The sequence below is a fragment of the Lepus europaeus genome, chromosome 3 (genome assembly GCF_033115175.1).
Source record: "Lepus europaeus isolate LE1 chromosome 3, mLepTim1.pri, whole genome shotgun sequence".
NCBI lineage: Eukaryota > Metazoa > Chordata > Mammalia > Lagomorpha > Leporidae > Lepus > Lepus europaeus.
Genome location: NC_084829.1, coordinates 80,012,542 through 80,032,547, shown reverse-complemented (window position 1 = coordinate 80,032,547; position 20,006 = coordinate 80,012,542). Strand labels below are relative to the sequence as shown.

General features: G+C 40.1%; 1 protein-coding gene across 6 annotated transcripts in view; it reads left to right on the top strand.

The window, feature by feature from the left end:
• UBE3D (ubiquitin protein ligase E3D) overlaps positions 1-20,006 on the top strand; it is a 460,276-nt gene that overhangs the window by 172,254 nt on the left and 268,016 nt on the right. The window contains exon 10 of one of the 6 annotated variants that reach the window (XM_062187589.1): positions 2,486-3,076. The exons of the other annotated variants lie outside the window; for them this stretch is intronic. Coding sequence (XP_062043573.1) covers positions 2,486-2,506 — 21 coding nt within the window. The 3' untranslated portion in view covers positions 2,507-3,076. Of the gene's footprint in view, positions 1-2,485; positions 3,077-20,006 lie in introns of those variants that run through there. 6 annotated transcript variants of the gene reach the window in all.

Here is a 20,006-nt window from a genome sequence, read left to right as displayed (position 1 = left end):
TGGAGTTCTGGCTCCTAGCTCTTGGCTCTTGGCTCCAGCCTGGCTTAGTCCAAGCCACTGTAGCCATTTAGGGAGTGAACCAGTGGATAGAAAAATCTGTCTCTCTCTGTTGCTCTGCCTTTTGAATAAATACATACTATGTCTTTTAAAAAAAATCTCTGCCAAATCTCCCCTGTTGGCAAAATCACCTCCAATTGAGAGACACTGGTCTTTTTTGCCTCCAGAGCCAAAGTACTTACTCATTTTCATGACACTTAGCAGTACTTTTGATGCACTGAGCAGTTTCAGGTTGGAATACTCCATGGCATAACAATCTTCAGCATTAAAAAAGAGAGATAACTGATTTTTATCCACCACCTTCCTATTTCTGGATATGAGCATTCACATTGTCTTCATTATAAGGCAGTGCACTTGCTGTCCCTGTAACTTCTTCATATAGAAGCACAACATCATCTCCCACAGTGATCCCTGAAGGCAGAATCCATGTCCTCTGTGCTCTCCCTTCTGCTGTGGTTTTATAATTATTCCCTGACGGCCACGGTGGTCTTTCTTCAACAAGCCCTTCTCTGGTAAATTCTTGAGTCCCTAAAATCTTTCAGAGATTCTATCTGAGAAGGGGCAGGGAATAAACACTTAACATATGGCTTTTCATAACCAGTTTCTCTTTTGATATTCACAATAAGCCATGGGGTCCATGTTCACATTTTATTTAGGAATCTAAGCTTTTTTCTTTACCTGCCCCTTCAACTTCAGTATCCTCCTTTCAAAACTTGAGAAGGAAATCTGGCTGGAAGTTGATGCGGGAACTCAGCAGTTGCCTTTCTTAGCAGCACTGTCTGAAGAGTAGCAGCCTTCCGGATTAACATAAAGCAGATGCGTTTTGCCCTGCATGAGTCTTTCTCCTTTGCCTTTAACAAGGATCATTAAATACATGTCTCCTTTGACTGCATTTGGGGCCTTAACCAACTTTGCCGATGCTCTTGACAGGTGTCCCATATTTCTGCAAGAGTGGGATGTTTCTAGTATTGTTGCTCACCCTTCCCCTCCCAGAAAAGCGCAGTACGAGTTTCCCGAGCTCCCGCTCCCCACCACTTCCCTTATTTGTCTCTATTCTACATCTGGCACTCTTCCTGATGTTGGCACAATTACAAACTTACTGTCACATCTGAACCCTTTCTTTTTAAAAAGAATTATTTTATCTATTTGAAAGTCAGACGTATGAGAGAAAGGGAGAGACAGAGAGAGATATATCCTCCATCTGCTGTTTCATTCCACAAATGACCACAGTGACTGGGCCTACACCAGGCTGAAGCCAGGAGTCAGGAGCCAAGAGCGTCTTCCTTTTCTCCTTTATGGGTACAGGATCCCAAGCACTTGAGCCATCTTCTGCTGCTTTCCCAGGCACATTAGGAGGGAACTGGATCTGAAATGGAGCAGCTGGGAGTCAAATGAGCACCCATATGGGATGCTGGTATCACAGGCAGCAGCTTTATTTGCTATGCCACCACGCTGGCCCCTGAACCCTAACTTTCTAAACATTTATGATTAACTTACTCTATTTTTCTATTCTCAGAACTGTTGGGAAATTAGATGCATTTAACCTGAGCTCCCATTAGTCTGAAAATATTTTGCACATAAACCTGTATGGATTGAATTTTTTAAACACTAGGTTTTGGGATGAATTGTTCTTGACAAACACAATAAATATGATTAAATGCACTTTAAAAAGTATCCGCATAGGACAGGGCATTTAGCCTGGTGGTTAAGCTGCCAGTTAGAAGGCCCTCATTACACTTCAGATTGCCTGGGTTCAATTCCAGGCTCCAGGTTCTGATTCTCATTTTCTGCTAATGCAGATCCTGGGAGGCAGCAGTGATGGCTCAAGTAATTCAATTCCTACCACTTGTGCGGGAGACCTGGATTGAGTTCCCAGCTCTTTCCTCTGGCTACCTGCCCTGGCTGTTGCAGGTATTTAGGGAGTTAACCAACAGATGGGAACACATACATCTCTCTCTCTCTCTCTCTCTCTCTCTCTCAAATCAATAAATAAAAAGTTAAAAAATAAAAAAGTGTCAACCTGACCTGAGGAGAGGCTGACGTAATTACCCATAGTGTTGAGGACCTGCATTTTCCTAGGAATCTTCTAGACTCAGAATTCTGCTGATGGAATGTCAAAACAGTAGTTTGAACCAATGGGAAAGAAGACTGGATTACTTCCTAGCAATGTAACTTTAGTGTCAATTAAAATTGTATTTTTTTCTTCAAAGTGCATGTGAGTCATTTTAATTACTATATGGTTCCTTTTAAAAAGACTAATTGGCTCCAGCTATAAAATGCAATGTCTGGCTCCATTAAGAGTCGTTTTTCTTTTGAGATGAGCATGCATCCCTATGGAACAGACTTAACTGATTCTGACTTGATGTGCATGCAACCGTTTCATCATGTTATGTAAAAAAAGCATCGAGAGTTTTTCTTCCTTTTCTAGGTGGCCTTTTTGAAGATGTAGCTGTCGGAGCGGAGGCTTTCTTCTCTCAGCAGACAGCCGTCCAGCAACAGCATTCCGAAGGCCAGCAACCGGCACAGTAGGCATGGATTGCAAGGACAAAAACCAGTGCTGTAGAATGAGAGCATCGCCTTCAAGTTTTGAGTTTACTTGTTCGTACATTTCGAAGAGAAGGGTTAACTGAACATCTTTGAAAGCCCAGAACTGTGAACAAAGTCATAGTAGCAGGTTGTCAGCAGGTTGAGATAAGTATAGAAGTTACATCGCTACTTCCCACAGAGAGGAATATTCAAATATGTGCTGTGTCAGCACCACCTGGAACGATATTAGCTAATGGAGACCCATCTGTCCTGGGTAGGAGGCAGTGAAGAGCTTGCTGGCGGAAGTAAATGTTAACTGTTGTAAATCCTGCGAAATGAACTTTGAAAGATCTCCTCAGGTTTGTTTAAAACACAAATTATAAATTTTTTTTATACCTTATTCACAGAAGATGCTCAGTGGATGCTTGTGGAATGAGTGATCATCCAATTAAAGATTTTCCCATATACACATGCCTGCTCGTGTTTCTCTTGTTCTTTATTCCTTTCACCACATACTATTGCAAATGAATAGACATCCATCGCTGGCATCTTGATTCAGGGTTGTGTTAATCCTCGTGTATCAGGGCAGGTGGTGAGGGAATCACTGAATGAGAATAATGGAGCTAGAAGGAGTCTTGCAGAGCACAGCCTGGCTCCTCATTTTACAGCGAAGCTTTAAGACTTGCCTAGAATCACACAGCTAGGATCAAAGCTGGAGCTGGAGCCAGGCAGATCCACCTCCTCTACCTGAGATCTGATCACGTCTCTCACATCTTCCTTTCCTGCTTTGCTCCACATTCAGGAGGACAGAATCGATTTGCAGCTATTCCTGCCGCTCCCCAAGTCTGTTGGCAACAACCCTAGCCTGTCAACCACTTAAAACCTCTTTCCTCAAAACAACCTGTGCCTCCTACCCCCTAGTTTCCCAGCATCGTTAAACAGGTATCAGTTGGCATTATGACTTGGTCAACCTGCCATGACTTCTTCTTTGGAGTTCAACCAAAACTCTTGTCCCACCCAAAGAGTAGTGGCTAACATTCTAATTCTATAGATGGTAGACAGACATAGGAATAGAGCCCATCTGTTTGATCCTGTGGAGTCATTTTATTAAGCACAGTTTGAAACATTGAAGTTCTTAGTGATATGTCCAAAACTCACAGCCACTGAGAATTAGTTTGGCTTCACTTAAGTTACTAGGCTTCCAAACACCATGCTGACTCTTCATGCTTTAGAGCCGTTATCAGGCAGGGTTTCTCAACCTTGGCACTATTTGCATTGTGGCCAGAATAATTCGTTGCTGTGGGAGGCTGCCGTGTGCATTGATGAGCATTAGCAGCATCCCTGGCCTTTAAACACCAGATACCAGTGGCGTACTCCCTCCTCCATTCATATTTGTGATGAACGAAAATTTCTGCAGATACTGTTGTGATTGACAAAATTGATAATCACTGCTGTCAAAGGTGTGGCCTGAGAAACAAGATTTGGGCTCTGCCTCTAAACACATACTGCAACTGGCATGGTTTATTACAAAATTTGAGTCTCTTTCTGACATGTGGCTTGACCTTAGTTGTTTTCATAAATGAATACATTCATGATGAGTGCCTTTGTGTGTGACTGTTTCTTAGAGTTCAGTTTGTATTGATCTCATGTTGGAGACTGGAATAAATTAGATGAAGCACAGTTTAGCCTGTGCATAAAAAAAAAAAAAAAAAAAAAAAAAAAGAACTTTCTTCTGAAGTGGTTTTTCTCCCTCTGGGCAAACAAGAGAGAGAGAGAGAGAGCGAGAGAGAGAGAGAGAGAAGCCATGGCCATACAAATATATGTTTTTGGTTTTGATGGTGAAACTGCTCAATATTTGAAAAACTCTACATTGCTCAGAACACCCAGCTAGGAGAATGTTCTAATTTGCCAATCTTGCCTTCCTAGCAGTTCAGTCAAATGGGGTTAGATCCTCTCACCTCTCTCCAGAGAAAAAGGGAGGAAGCAAGCCCACTTCTTTTCTGATGGCACTGGGTGGGGAGTAGGAGTGGAATGACTGTAACAAACTCTGAAGAATAAAGGGAGAACATATGCACACACAGAGGGCAGCTTGCTGGTGACAAACTGCAGCTACTGTGTTTGAAGTTCATCTTGCCACACTGAAGTCCTGAAGCTTGACGGATCTCCTCTGGCTTCCATATTGGGAAAGTATGGCCAGTACAGCTGAGCCAATGTTCAAGGTGAGCTGTTAACATCTAGTCACTGGGTAGGGCTGAGGGGGTAATCATCTACTTCTTTGTGGCCATACAGAGTGGGAGGGTAAATAAAATGCCAGTTTTCTATCTTGTTTTCTTTGCCTAAATAATGAGAAAATGGTGTGTGTGTGTGTGTGTGAGAGAGAGAGAGAGAGAGAGAAAGAGAGAGAGCGAGCGAGAGAGAGAGAGAGAGGTGTTGGGGGAGTAATAAAGAGATTTAAATTTTGGCAAATCACACTAGGAGGGCTAGGAAGAATTGTACAGGCTGTACAATCTTTAACATTGACCCTTGCAAGTCCTTCCATGTTAGCCTCCTTTGTCTATGACTATAATTCAAGAATCTATTCAGTAGCATTTCTTAATAATAGTATTACAGATTTTGACAAACAGTTAAGGGATTACCAAGGTTTAGAAGCATAGTGAAATACCTAATTTCCAGTCAATTTGTTTGTATATATCTGAATACGTGTGTGTGTGTGTGTGTGTGAAAACTCCTGTAAATCTGTGACTCTGAACTCATTCTCACCTAGTATAACTTACAGAAATATTATAGTAGGCACACCTTGCTACAGATTTATTGGCCACACCTCTTGGCAAACCAATCGCTAAGTTTGTTAATTCAATGAATATTTATGGAACAATTACTACATGTCAGGCAGAGTTATAGGAACTGTAGATACAGAAAATAAAATTCTCGCCCTCAAAGAATTTACATTCTCATGGGGGGAGAAACAAAAAAGAAATACTTTATTTTATTATAATATAATTTCTTAAAATAATAAAAACGGAAAAGTTGGATGAAAGAAGGTGTATTTTAGATAAAGACATCTAACTTTAACCTCTAGTGTATGTATATTTTGGTACCATAGGTGGTCAAAATAAATCAAGTCCATCAGGAGTTGCTGTGGAGATAGATCATCAAGTGCCAGCAACAGATTGTGTACAAACCACAGCCTTACCCCATTGTGCCAAAAGTAGCTTCACTAAACAAAAAATCAGAAATATTAGCAAAGCTTGTTTGATTCCATTAATTCTAGAAAAAGAATCCAATTAGAACCGGATACTCTGGTGTTACTTTACACTAGCATTTTGATAATTAGGGCCATTAAGTAGCTCCTATAGGAAAAAGTGCTGACAATGTTAGTTTTACATGATAGATAAAGCCAGTATGGTTGTTATCCCCATACATTTGTTTTTGTTCTTAATGTATGGCAAAGATTAATTGGGACCTACGTTTCACTGTAATTTGTGAATATAGGGATGACTAGTACATCTTAATCTGAAATTAGGAAAGAATCATCATTTATCTTAAGTATGGGAATGGTGCTTCCCACTAATTGCTCATCCAAGGGTTATACACATTTTTAATTAATCTTAAATACTCAAGGCCACTCAATGTGACTTGATGTAACAACCCTTCTTTGTGTTTTAAGATGTTTCAAGATTTTGGCTGCTGACTCAGAGCTCATTGTCACTTTTTAATCTGAGGGGCCAGTAATAATGTAACAGAAATAACTCATTTTAACAGGTGAATTCTCTAATTTTAAGAAGGATGACAGAAACACAGTTGCTCAAACAACATTTTAAAATGCATCCACAGGTGGATGTTATGGGGCTGTGGGTTAAGCCAGTGCTTGGAACACCAGTATCCCATATCTGAGTCTAGTGTCCAGTCCCACCTCTGCATCCCATCCAGCTTGCTGCCAGTGCACATCCTGGGAGGCAACAGATGATAGCTCAGGTACTTGGGCCCCTGCCACCCAAATGGAGTTCCTCTCTCTTGCTATCACTCTGCCTTTCAAATAAATAAAAACAAATAAACATAAATAAGCAAACATAAAAAGCACCCAACTTGTACTACTACTATGAGAGTATTTCCCAAAGTTCATCCAAAATGGAATTAAATAATTTGTTTATTGGGGGGTGGGGTGCATGTTGAAATCCATGTGTATGAGGATCTTTAAAAAGTTTATAAAAATGCACATTATGAAAAAAATCATGCATGGATTTCAAACTTTTTGCCCACAAATAAACATCTTTTAATTACACTTACCACGAACTTTTTGAAGTGTGCTTTTATATGCTGTTAGTGGCTACGTGTGCTTGTCTCACTTTGCCTGACTCTTCATTCCTGCCCAGGGCGACCCGGACACTCTCCTTACCCAGGATCATTAAGTAGAAATCTTTGAACTTGTTTGCTACTGTGATGATGTGATGCTTTGAATTTCTGCCTTCCATTTGAAGGATCTAGAGCTACCCCAGGCGGGGTTTTCCCTGTGACATAGGGGAAAACACAAGGTTGGGCTTCCAGCCCCAGAGCAGTAGTCAGGTAGCATAAACTACAGACAGGTCGGACCAGAACCACAAGAGCATCTATCAGCATAAACAAGTTTCCCGTGTGAGGGACCTCCGTGTTGCAAGTCTGACCACCAGGCTCTGGGCTGTCCCCTAGGTAAAAGATGTGTCCCAGAAAGGCATGCTGAAAATATCCACCTCCAGCTCCCGTTAGGTCAGGTTGTTAATCAGTACGGTACTGGAACCCCAGTTTGGCTGAAGGGCTCTGAAAACAATTACCCTTTGTTCAGAACCCTTCTAGACCAAAGTGAACCATGGCAGGCTTTCTGCAGGTGTCACTTGGGAAAGAATGTAGAAACTATAGCATCTGATAAGCTTAAATGCTCACAAAGTAATGAAATCTTCTGTTCCCCCCCCCCCCCCCCCCCCCCGCCACGGGAAGCCAGTGAAAGGAACCAGTACTTAGAAAAAAGGATCTCTCTGACCTATATTTCCTGTTGCATTTCCAGCCCATCACTGTTCCTCCCTAAGCAATGCCATTTTCTAGGAAAATGAGCCAGAAGTGCTAGCCTGGGTCACTCTTGCACTTCCTTTCCTGAATCAACATTTAATTGTGTGGCTGGCCCTTTCACTTGAAACTTTCTTCTCACAAGATAGTGCCACAAGTATCAAAATTAGCCATCATTATTTTTCCATAATAGTAATGCGGAACTTGGAAAGTGTGCCATCCTCTTTGTTCTGGAAAACAATTACTCATTTACTTCTCCTTCCCTCCCTCCCAAAAACTGTGATTAATAAACTCAAGGACACTATAAATTTCCTAAATTGTTAATGTGATGAAGTTAAACTTTAATGACAATGTTAAGAAAGAGCTTTTGAAATAAGATACATAATGTAGCAAAGGAATGGAAATAAAATTCTACATTATAATTCAATATAATCTGAGAAATGATGATGTTAAGAAGAAAGTTACTCTGTTTATCTCAGGCAGTAGATGTTTAATATTGGTATTAAAAGAAAAAAGGTGAAATATATACTTTGAAAATTTTTTGTTGATTTGAGAGACACTGATAGAGAGTTCCTCTCTGCTGATTTCACTCCCCAAATGCCCATGACAACCAGAATTGAGCTCCTGGATGGAGCCAGGAGCCAGTAATTCAATTCAGGCATCCCATGTGGGAGGCAGGAACCTAATTTGCTTGAGCCATCACCACTGCCTCCCAGCGTCTACACCAGCAAAAAACTAGAATCAGAATCTTCAGCTAAAAATCAAACCCAGGTACTGCAATGGAGGATGTGGGCTTCTTAACCAGAATCTAAACTGCTAGTCTAAACACTCACCTCTATTTGTTTCAAATTTCTAAAGAAATCACTAGCAAACTGGAAATAGATGAATTAGAAATCATTAGGCACAAAAGAGAGAAGTGTATCAACAAAGCATATTTCCCATGTGTCTTTTCAACCTTGTGACAATTGTTTACAGCAATTTTGGAAGAGCCAGTTTCAATGCTTGTGTTAATTCATTCACCTGCTTTACTATGGCATGCCAAGAATATCCTCTAGATAAACAAAGGCTGCAACCTGTGAAACATCTGGTGGTGGTATTCCTTACCCGGCAATAACATATTTCTGAAATGTGCACTATCATTAAACCTTGCTTTGGATGGGATTAAAATTTAGGATGCAGCTGAGAAAAAAACACATAAGAAGAGAACTCTGCAAAACAGGGAGTGTTTAATGCCAAACCACAACAGTTATAGGGGAAAAAAAAGAGTTTGGGAAGATAAGAAGATGGAGACAATCAGGAAGAATGCATTTTGAGAAAGAACATGTGACGAGTTTGCAGAAACTATAGGATAGCTGGGGTGAGTGTTTGGCATAGTAGTTAAGATACCACTTGGAGGGCTGGCGCTGCAGCTCACTAGGCTAATCCTCAGCCTGCGGTGCCAGCACCCAGGGTTCTAGTCCAAGTCGGGGTGCCGGATTCTGTCCCGGTTGCCCCTCTTCCAGGCCAGCTCTCTGCTGTGGCCCGGGAGTGCAGTGGAGGATGGCCCAAGTGCTTGGGCCCTGCACCCGCATGGGAGAAACAGGAGAAGCACCTGGCTCCTGGCTTCGGATTGGCGTAGCGCATCAGTTGCTGCGCATCAGCCGCAGCGCGCTGGCCATTGCAGCCATTTGGGGGGGAGGGTGAACCAACGGAAAAAAGACCTTTTTCTCTGTCTTTCTCTCTCTCACTGTCTAACTCTGCCTGTCAAAAAAAAAAAAAAAAAAAAAAAAAAGAAAAGGAAAAGAAAAAAAGGTAAAAAAAGATACCACTTGGGAAGTTCACCTCACATATCAGAGTGCCTGGGTTTGAGTGCTGGCTCCACTTCTGATTCTAGCTTCCTACCAACACATACCCTGGGAGGCAGCTGGGAGTGAGGGGGAGTGAGCGTATCAAGTACTTGGGTCCTAGCAACCCATGTTGGAGTCACATATGTCCAGGCTTCTGTTGCAGGCATCTGAAGTAAACTGTTGGATGGAAGATTCATATTTCTCTCTCTCTTCCTCTCCCCCCTCCCACCTTGCAAAACAATGAAAGTAATTAATTAAGAATTTTAAAAACAGGGAAGAGTTCTTGTTAGATTGTGGAAAGCATTGAATGCCATTTTGAAGATCAAGAACCTTCTTCCTTCTGACCTCTCAGGTCAAGCAGGATAGGAACAGGAATTACATTTTTCTTCTGTAGCTCTGAGGGCCTTTTGAGCTCCAGGGTTTAGACACAGTAGTTGAGACTGCTCTGGAGTTGAATTTCTTAGGATGAAAAGTCACCTATGTAATCTTAAGTGAAGTCCTTGTGCTCATCTGTCTCTTGGAGTTGAGTATTCAATGAGTTCATGCATACCCTTGGCACACAGTATACAATACATTTTAGGTATAGTGATTATTCTATAAATTTGCTGCCCTGGCCACCCCCATTGCCCATTGAATTTATTTTCTGAGGTTTCAAATAGGAGAATTAACACAAAACTGCTACAATAGAAAATCAATCTGGTAGCTGAGCACACGATAGTTTGAGAAAAGCAATGGAAGACCTAGTGTTATAAAATGAAAAGAGGCTTCCTAATTCTACCCCCCTTCCCCACTGGGGAAAAAAAATCCTGTCAAAGAATGTCTTGACCAAATAACTTCATCAGTGTTTTTTTCTTCTATTCTACTTTTAATTATTTTGGAAGGTCATAGAAAGTAGAATAGAATGCATACTTTTCCAACTTCAGTCAGCTTTGCTCTACAATGAGACAGGACAGCCCATTCTAAGCATTTTAATACAAACCTTTTAAAACAAGTTCCTTTTCAGAGTTCTCTTGTGAGCAGAAAAGCTTTTGCAAAAATCTTTAAATGAGGAAATAAATCCAGCCCAGAAATTTCTGACTAGGCATCCTACAGGGATGCCCTCTGGACTAGAGTTCAATTTACCTTTTATATAATTTCCAAAAGTACCAAAAACCTTTTGTCCTTCAGTGTGACTAGTTCTCAGGAGAACAAGGCATAGTCTTCCCTGGTGAGCAACCTCAACTCCCTTCTATTCATAATTGTTCCATGCCTGTCCCCACTCACTTACATTCAGCATTAGGCTGTGGGACCACAGCAGCATAAAATATGAGTACTCTGCCAGAGATACCACAGATGGGAAAAAAAAAATGCTTCACTTCAGATAAGTGAATACTTCTCTTCCTAGAGAAAAAATTCAGCATATTCTTGAAATGAATTAGAACTTGGAATTTTTGTAACCTATGTTTATATAGTCCCTTCCAACAGAGACGAGTAGACAAATGAGGTCAGATGAGCAGGAACAGATCATACCTCTCTGGTTCTTATCCTCACCTTCTATTAAAAGTCCTGCAAATTTCATCCAAAAAACCTCTAATTATATATGGAGCTCCCTGTGCGATACCTGTATGTATTATTTACCATCTATTAGCTACTGGCATCTGCCATCTTCTACCTTTTTCTTCTCCGGAATCATTTGATGCTGATGATCTTCATTGCTAAGCAGGACAGTCCTCCTTCCTAACTTCCCCCCACCCCTGCTGCCTTGAGGTGTAGTGCCTTTCTCATCTGGCAGCCTCCAATGGAGCAAGACAGTGCAATCATCTCAGAAACGCTAACAAGCCAAATTTATGCTGCGTAGGATGCAAAACGGAAGAGATTGAGCCTCTCCGCTTTCTGTGGCCCATCATGACAAGTAATGTGTTTCCTGCTCCCCAGTGTCTTTGATTGTAGATATTTATTTTTAGCAAAAGTTGCTCTTTTCTGGATTTTTTTTAAATTTGAAGTCCTCATCCATGCATAGGGACTGGAATTGAGTACAAATATTGGATAGCACACAAACAATAAAATATAATTTTGAACCAAACTCATGTGCAGAATTCTCTCTTCTTTTAAAATGAATTTTTCCCACGGTGTCTTTTGGTTCAGTATGTAAGCAACTCAGGCCAGAAATCCTAGATGTTAGCACTCTTTGTGTTCAAGTTGGAACTCTAAATATCATTATACTTTTGTAACATAAGCATTAATCTTTTTTTTTAAGTTTTAAAGTACTTACATAGCATTATATATGTTTATGGCTCAGGTTATGGTGAAAGTTCATTGGATTTAGTTGACTCTTGCATAAACATTCTATCCCGGAAAAATGTCTTCTCTGTATCTTGGATAATTTGATTTTATTTTACTGAGAAAATAGCCGTGATACAAAACTTCCATGTAGTACATTCAAATGAACATTGGAGTTGATTTATAATGATTCTGTGTTTTCTTTTGTGTAATAAAATTAAACAACAGTTGAACCTTTTGAATGGTTAGGGCCCCCTGAGGGCAGCCCTAATATTTTATTCATCTTCTTAACCCTGTACCTAGCATGATGTCTGATGTAGAGAATTAATTCAGTAATGTTAGCTTCATTAATTATTCTGTTGGGGACATAAATATTGGAAAACTAGAAAAGTTGAGTCAATAGGGTATGATTGATTTGAGGCAATCCATTTGTACAAAATGTTTATGCATCTATGTTAAAAGGGTTTATATCTTTCAAGGTTTATTTCCCATGTTATTTTCTTTAAAAAATGTTTTCCTTATCACTCTCAGCTTTAAAATGTTTGCTTCTTTTTTTGAAAATACAGTTTTCCAAAATTTAGATGATTATATCATGGGTCCCATGAGAAATGTGCTTAAGACAGTGACTACTGGGTGTAAAATGCAGATAAACCTGAAATCTTTGTTAGATTATTTGTTCTGAGAGGATCAGGTTGACAAACCCATTCTGTGTCCCAACTCTTTCCCAGCCTGATTTGAAAACTTTATGTAAAGAGGCCCTTCATCTCTTATTCATTCAAAAGATGATAGAAACAGAATTTCATTGTCTGCCTCGTGGACACTGTGTTCTCTGATTAGCTGCCTCACCCTTTTAGAAACTTTGATTTATTGAAGCGGAGCAAGCAAGGTTTTTGTAGGGGCTAAAAAGAAACTAGGGTGAGGAATAATTTATAGTTCTCTTTGTAGTTGAAAAAAATAATAAAGGTTATATTTTTATTATTATCACTATAGGAACTGTTCTAAAACAGAAGATACTGTAATAAGTACACATCCAAAGAAAAACATAAAGCTACTATTTCAATGAACTTTAAAAAATCATTCACATCATATTTTGAAGCAGATTGGCCCTTCAGAACTCTTATCTTCATTTTACAGAGAGCAGTGTCTCTTCCAGTCTGGCATCAGAGCTATGCACAATAGCATTTCTGCAGCTCCCAGGCAAGTCACATTTGCCAAATCAAAGTGTGGGCGGAAGGTAGCAGGGAGAAACTGGCTGGTAGCACTTTCCACCTGGGAAAATGCCGCCAATGAAGGATCCAAAATAGAGATGCCAATGAAAACATATTCAACTGTCCACAAAAAAAAAAAAAAAAAAAAAATAACAAACATTAGATGTTACCAAATTTGTCTGGGCTTCCCAAGCTTCCATTTTCTGCTTCTTATATTTTGATAAAGCCTTATTTTGGTGAGTTGCTTTGTTACATAATCCCTCTATTAAAATCTATTATGGAAGTCCTACAGAATAAGAGTGTTTTCTGTAATATGATAAATCTGGGTTTCCCCTATTAGCTGGCCAAGATTTTGTTTCATCATCACAGTGAGTGCGAAAACTCTTTCAAATATCATAGATAAGTCTAAATTCAAACCACAGCTCCTGAAGTTGAGTAGGACTTCAGGAGCTTGTATAGGGAGTAAGGTGAACAGTAGGTGTGCTAGGATTTGAATATGTGGGAGTGCATCCCACAAGGGTTCATGTGCTGAGAGCTTGATGCTCAGGGTTGGCCTGCGTATTGTGTGGAACCTTTAAGAGGTAGGGCCTACACCTGGAAACATCGAAGGATATATGTCTCTCATCTTGTAAAGGCACCAACTAATCAGGCTATTTGGAATATATTAGAAGTACTGTCAAGATGTGAAGTGGTGCTAAATTTTAAGTTCTGATAATATAAAATGCTTCTGATACAAATGTCTGAAAGTTAAAAAATCTAATGATATTGTGTTACTAGACATGATGGTTATCTAATGAGAAAGGCCCAGAGGCCTAAAAGGGTTAAATGCTTTGTAAAATCCTACAGGTGCTTTTGAAAATACTGTGTGAAGTAAGCAAGTGCCTCTTGTTGGTTAATGAGTTTATAATTTTAAACATGGCTATTTGAAGTCTTTTGTCATCCACAGTTTTGTATATCATATTTGCTGCTCATAAAACTAAAACATTGTTCTGTGTTTAGCTGTCCTGTAAGTTCTGATGGACTTTTTCCTGCCACTTCTATTGTATTCAATACTTTAGGATGGTTCTGTAAGCAGATGAAACCAATAATGTACTACAGGTTCCAACTGGAAGAAAGTATGGTTAATTCAGGTTACTAAGAGCAGAAACTAATTTAAATCAATTGGTAATTAAAAAAAACAGTTAAAGAGTTTAAGAAGCTATTACTAAAACTGCTTTATTGTTCTAAGAATTTTGTTTTAATTGACTTATAGATAAAAGATTGCCCATAAATTTAAACAGCTAAAATTAACCAAAGATACATTTTGATTCATGTGACCTGAATCTATGTATCAGATGTTTTAAATTTGCTGGTAGAAAGAAACTAAAAATATTTTATATGCTTGTGCTTGAATTTGTCAGTTAAACAAGCTACACCATGTTAAATATTTAAGAGATGTTTCCAAGTACATGTATTCTTAAACTTCATAGAAGGCATTGGGCCTGCCGGTAAATGTTTTCCTAAGTTGTTATTTAATGGTTGAAATTGCTTGCTAAGTTTTCACTTGATATTGCTATTGTCAGTAAGTTATCTGGGACTTGCTCCCTCATTTCTCTATTTTAAGCCTTACTTTTTCCCTCGTTTCTCTATTCTCTTCAAGGTAGGAAACTGACTATTCTGAAGGACTCTCCAAGATGCCCAACTTGATCTTAAGACCTTATAAAAGGGATGGCTAACATTTTCTGTAATAGCATAGCCAAAAGAAGAGCTTAAATCATAATTTTACAGCTAGATTTACTTTGCCATGGGCACAGTAACCAGGCAAAACCTCCCTTTCAGACCAAACAATGGGAGAGAAAGTTTTAAAGTGAGGACATAGCTTTCCTCATGGGCATTGTCCACCTCACAAAAAACCATTATCAGAACATGCCTGTAATCATAGACTTCTAGTTTAGGCCACCAAAGATTAGAGATGGGACTTGAGCACCCGTTTGACTTGCATCCTCTGGTCTGCTATAACAAAAACCAGGAGGAAAAGAAAGCCGGGCATCAGAAGCAATGTAAAGATAGGTGGCAGGCCTATTAAAGTGATCTGCCATCAAGGGACCCAACAGGCCAGTCCACTGCAGTGGCTATCAATGTGGTAAGCCTGGGCTTCAGCAGAAGTCAGCTTATGAAGAGCCCTGGCAGCTCTGCCAGCCAATAGTTGGATCACTGGAAATGGAACTGCTCTGGAGTCAAAGGACGTCTAGGTTGGAGCCACAGACCTTGTTGACTCCAAGCTGAAAAATCCTTCACTAGGTCCAGCTTCCAATGTAACCACTGCTGCTGAAGGGATGGCCAAGAAGGGTCAGCAACATTGTAGGCAGAACTGTAAATTTCCTGTTAGAGATGCCACCTGCCTTTCCCTGGCCAGCTCTCCTCCCAGGCCAGCTAGGTAATGGAAGTCAACAGGGTGCCTTCCCCAAGGAGGTTCTCACCTTTCTTAGGATGTACCCCATGTGAAGAGATACATAGGTCTGGGCCTCAAAACTGACAAGACCTTAAAGCCCACTAGATTATTATCAAGCCCCTTCTGTCAGTTTCTATTTGCCTCTCTATCAGAGACCATATTTGTGGCTTAGACAGCACCTTTCTTAGCTCCTCTAATAATGACTCTGTCCTTTGTTCTAGACCTTGTCTAGCCCACTTGGGGCCTCATTCCTTTGAAATTACAGCCTCTACTCTTACATCAATGGCTCTCTTGACCTGCGTGTATTGATAGTCCTCTCCCCCACTTAATGTTGTATGATTCTTCAGAATTTCTCTACAGAAAAACTCCTCTACCTGCAAAAAGATGAGTGGCTTTTTTCCTGGTCTTGGTTGGGATCAGCTTTAAACCAAGTCTATCAAACAGTCTTCACAAGAGTCCAGAGACCCTCTTCATTTTCTCTCCTCTATGAAATCCTCTCATTATGTGGTTAATGCCACTTTTAGGGTAATTGGTTGCTATTGTCACCCTGTCTTTTATACTACTGTGTCTGGCTAAGTGTTTACAGGAGTTGATAATGGAACAAACCAAAGTCTTCACCAACCAGGCAGTCAATCAAATGCTTTTACAAGGATATATTTGGCTCCCCACCCAGGAGACAGGGACTTGAGACATCACCCCATGCCAGCAGAGAGTACCTTGTCACCCCAAGTCAGCAGGAAGTAGCTCTAAAGACAGATCATCATCCCTCTACCCCTCCTGGACTTTTGGGATTAATGTAATCCCATACAACCAACCCTGCTTTATAAAAAACAAAAGGGGGGAATGTTAGTAAAATGGCGCAGTCTTATCTATGGTGCAATCTATACCCTGACACCATCCTAGGCTCTAGCCCCTGCTGCCATTGCTGGAAGCCAGGTGGCTACATGGCCCAACCACCAGTGTCAGCTCCACCCCTATCCTAATGGGATTCGCAGCTCCTACTTCCCTGCCCATCCCCCCACCCCCCACAAAGTCTTGAAAGGTCCTGTTCCTGAACACATGACTCTCTTGCTCTCCATCTCCTGATATCTCCCTCTCTCTGTCTCTCCTCTCCATCCCTCTCTTTCTCTCTCTCCCCCTCTCTCTCGCCATCTCTCTCTGACTCTTGATCTCTCTCTCATTCTCTTTTTCCATCTTCACCCCTTCCCTCTGATTTGTCAAGTTTCCTCCAATAAACCCTTTCCCTTATTAAAAAAAAAAAAAAAGAAAGAAAGAAAAGAGGTGGGCCTAGTAGAAAGTAATCAGGTCATTGAGGGCCCTGCTCTCCAAAGGAATTGATACAGTTCTCATGGGACCCTGGTTAGGATTTAGGAGAGGGTTGTTTTAAAAAAGCAGGCCTGGCTCCTGTGCGGTCAATCTCTCTCTCTCTCTCCCTCCCTCTCTCTCCCTCTCTCCCTCTCTGGCTTCCTATTTTACCGTGTGATCCCCCCACTCTCACGTACTCTGGCCCTGATGTCATCTGCCATGAGAAAACACTGCCAGATCGCCCTTGCCAGAGCCTATGCCGGGCTCTTTGGACATTCAGCTCCCAAAACTGGGAGCTAAATTAACCTCTTCCCTTTAAAGTTACCCAGCCTGAGGTATTTTATTATAGCAATGAAAAGCACACTAATACAGTGGAATCAATCCTTTTTTTTTGTAGTATTTCTTTATTATAATGTCTAAAGGGACAGCAACCATTAAAATAATGGAACAGAGGGTTATAGCCAGTAACCTAAAAAATAAGACAAAATACAATAATAAAAGATTTTCAAAGAATCCCAAGAAGGAATAAAAAGAGGGAAGAGGTAACAAAAGTCAGATGGGACAAATAGAAACCAAATAGCAAGGTGGCAAATTTAAATCTAAGCGTATCTAAAATTACATTAAATGAAAATGACCTCAACACTCCAGTGAAAAGACAGATTGTCAGATTGTATTGCAAAACAAGACCCAACATACTTTCCAACTACAAGAAACACTAAATGTAAAGATATAAATAGCTTAAACACAAAAGATGGGATAAAATATGATTTGGTAACTATTTTTAAAATAATTTTTATTTATATCAGGTGAACAAATTCCATGTATTTCAAATATACAGTAGGAGCATAGTGATAAGGCCCATTCTACCCACACTCTCACCCTTCTTTCTCCTTTCTTTTTCTTTCTTTTAATTTTTACAATGATATACTTTTAGTTTATTTTATAATCATAAACTTAACTCTCCACTAATAAAGAATTCAACAAATAGTAAGAAGAGAAAAAAATACACTGATTTATTTATTTTATTTGAAAGAGTTACAGAGAGAGAAGGTGAGACAAAGAGAGATCTTCCAACTGCTGGTTCACTTTCCAAGTGGTCGCAATGGCCAGAACTGGGCCAGACTAAAGCCAAGAACTAGGAGCTGAATCTGGGTCTTCCACATGGGATTAGGGGCTCAAGCACTTAGGCCATCCTCTGCTGCTTTCCCGGGCCATAGCAGGGAGCTGGATAACAAGCGGAGCAACCAGAACATGAACCAGAGTCCATATGGGATTCTAGCATTACAGGTGGTGGCTTTACCCACGACGCCACAACACCAGCCCCCAGTAGAATCAATTCAGTTAGTGGAGGGACAGAATGAGGGGAAGAGAACATTGGAAGAAGAGAACAGTATCAGAGGCAAATGACTGGAGCTAGGGAAGTTATGGGTGTGTTTGTGGAATGGTAAATAATCTCTTTTAATAACATAACATTTGGGGACATTTTCAATATAACCAACTCATTTATTTGTCAAAACAACATTATACAGATGATACTCTTGTTATCACCATTCTACAGATGAGGAAACTGAGGGGCAGACAAATCCAATAATTCCCCCAAGGTCTCAGAGCTGAAGAGTGGCTGGCTGTGTGATTCTAGTGTATCTGGGTTCAGCATGAGCTCTTAACCATGGTACTGTCTGTAGCCTCTCAGTTGTGACAAGAAGGCCTTCTTTATAGGAGGAGTGAGTGGAAGAGAACTAGCAGATACTCCAGAAAGTATAGGTCACTCTGGTTTTTCCAATAGTTTCCTGCACATCTCCATGTGAATTCAGGGTCTGCTCTTCAAGTTCAGCTGGTCTAAAACCCAAGCACATTATTGCCTCTATCTTCCTGAGAAATCTTCCCCTTGAAACTATCATCTGGGTTACAGTATCATCTCTGTGCTCATGTCTTGATTTCAGTCCTCCTCCCTCCAGAACTGACAAAGAAACTTCTGTACAAATAGATGCTACTTTATTGTAGCAGCCTGAACTAAGACAGGTACCAGTCTACCTTTTTAGCCATACGTAGCCCACGTCTCCTAATTTACATTGTTGTTCCGAGCATCCTAACCAGACTCTACCAAGACTGCTTACACTTTGTGCCTCCTCTGCATATGCTGTTGATAAAGTGCCCTGCCTGAAATATCCCTGCACAACCCTACCCAACCTCTTAAAACCTTTCCTCATTCTCCAGGCCCCATCAGGTACTCCCCTGAGCTCTTCTATAGCATTTTGCTTGTATCTCATGGTTCACTTCTCCCATTCCCTACATTAAGTCATAACCTTTGAGATTTAAGGTTTCCATATATATATAAATATAAATAATAATAAATATATGGAAATATATTTATATATAAATGTATATATATATATATAAACCTTAAATCTCAAAGGTTATATATATATACACACACATACGTACATAAAATTTAATTTAAGGTATATAAACTTCATGTATTTCCTATATGCATTCAGGAGCACAGTTATACTTTCCACTCCCTCCCTCCAGCTCATGCACATGCGCCCACCTTCATCCTTCTCTATCTCCTATTCCCATTCTTATTTTTTTTTCAGTTAACTTTAAACTCATAAGATTAACCCTATACTAAGTAATATGAAAAAGAAATTATTCCTCAACAGTCAAAACAAGGGCTATTAAAGATCATCATATCTCAAAGTGTTAATTTCACTCCTATAAATTATCTTTTCAGGTACTCTGTTACCACAGATCAGGGAGAACATATAATATTTGTCTTTGATGGACTGGCTTATTTCACTAAGCATAGTGGTTTCCAGTTGCAAAATACGAGATTTCTTTTTTTTTTTTTTTACTGCTGCATAGTATTCCATAGTATATATATATATACACCATAATTTCTTTAGCCAGATTTCAGTTGATGGACATCTGGGTTGATTCCCTATCTTAGCTATTGTGAACTGAGCTGCAATAAACATGGGGGTACAGATCACTGTTTAATATGCTGCTTTCATTTCCTTTGGGTAAATTCCCAGGACAGGGACAGCTGGGTCATATGGCAGATCTATATTCAGATTCCTGAGGTACCGCCATACTGTCTTCCATAGTGGCTGCACTAGTTTACATTCCTACCAACAGCAGCAGTTTACATTCCCATCCTCACCAGCATTTATTGTTTTGTTGATTTCTGTGTGAAAGCCATTCTAACTCCAGTGAGGTGAAACCTTATTGTGGTTTTGATTTGCATTTCCCTGATGGCTAGTGATCCTGAGCATTTTTTCATTTCTGTTGGCCATTTGAATTTCTGCTCTTGAAAAGTGCCTATTCAAGACCTTTGCTCATTTCTTAACTGGATTG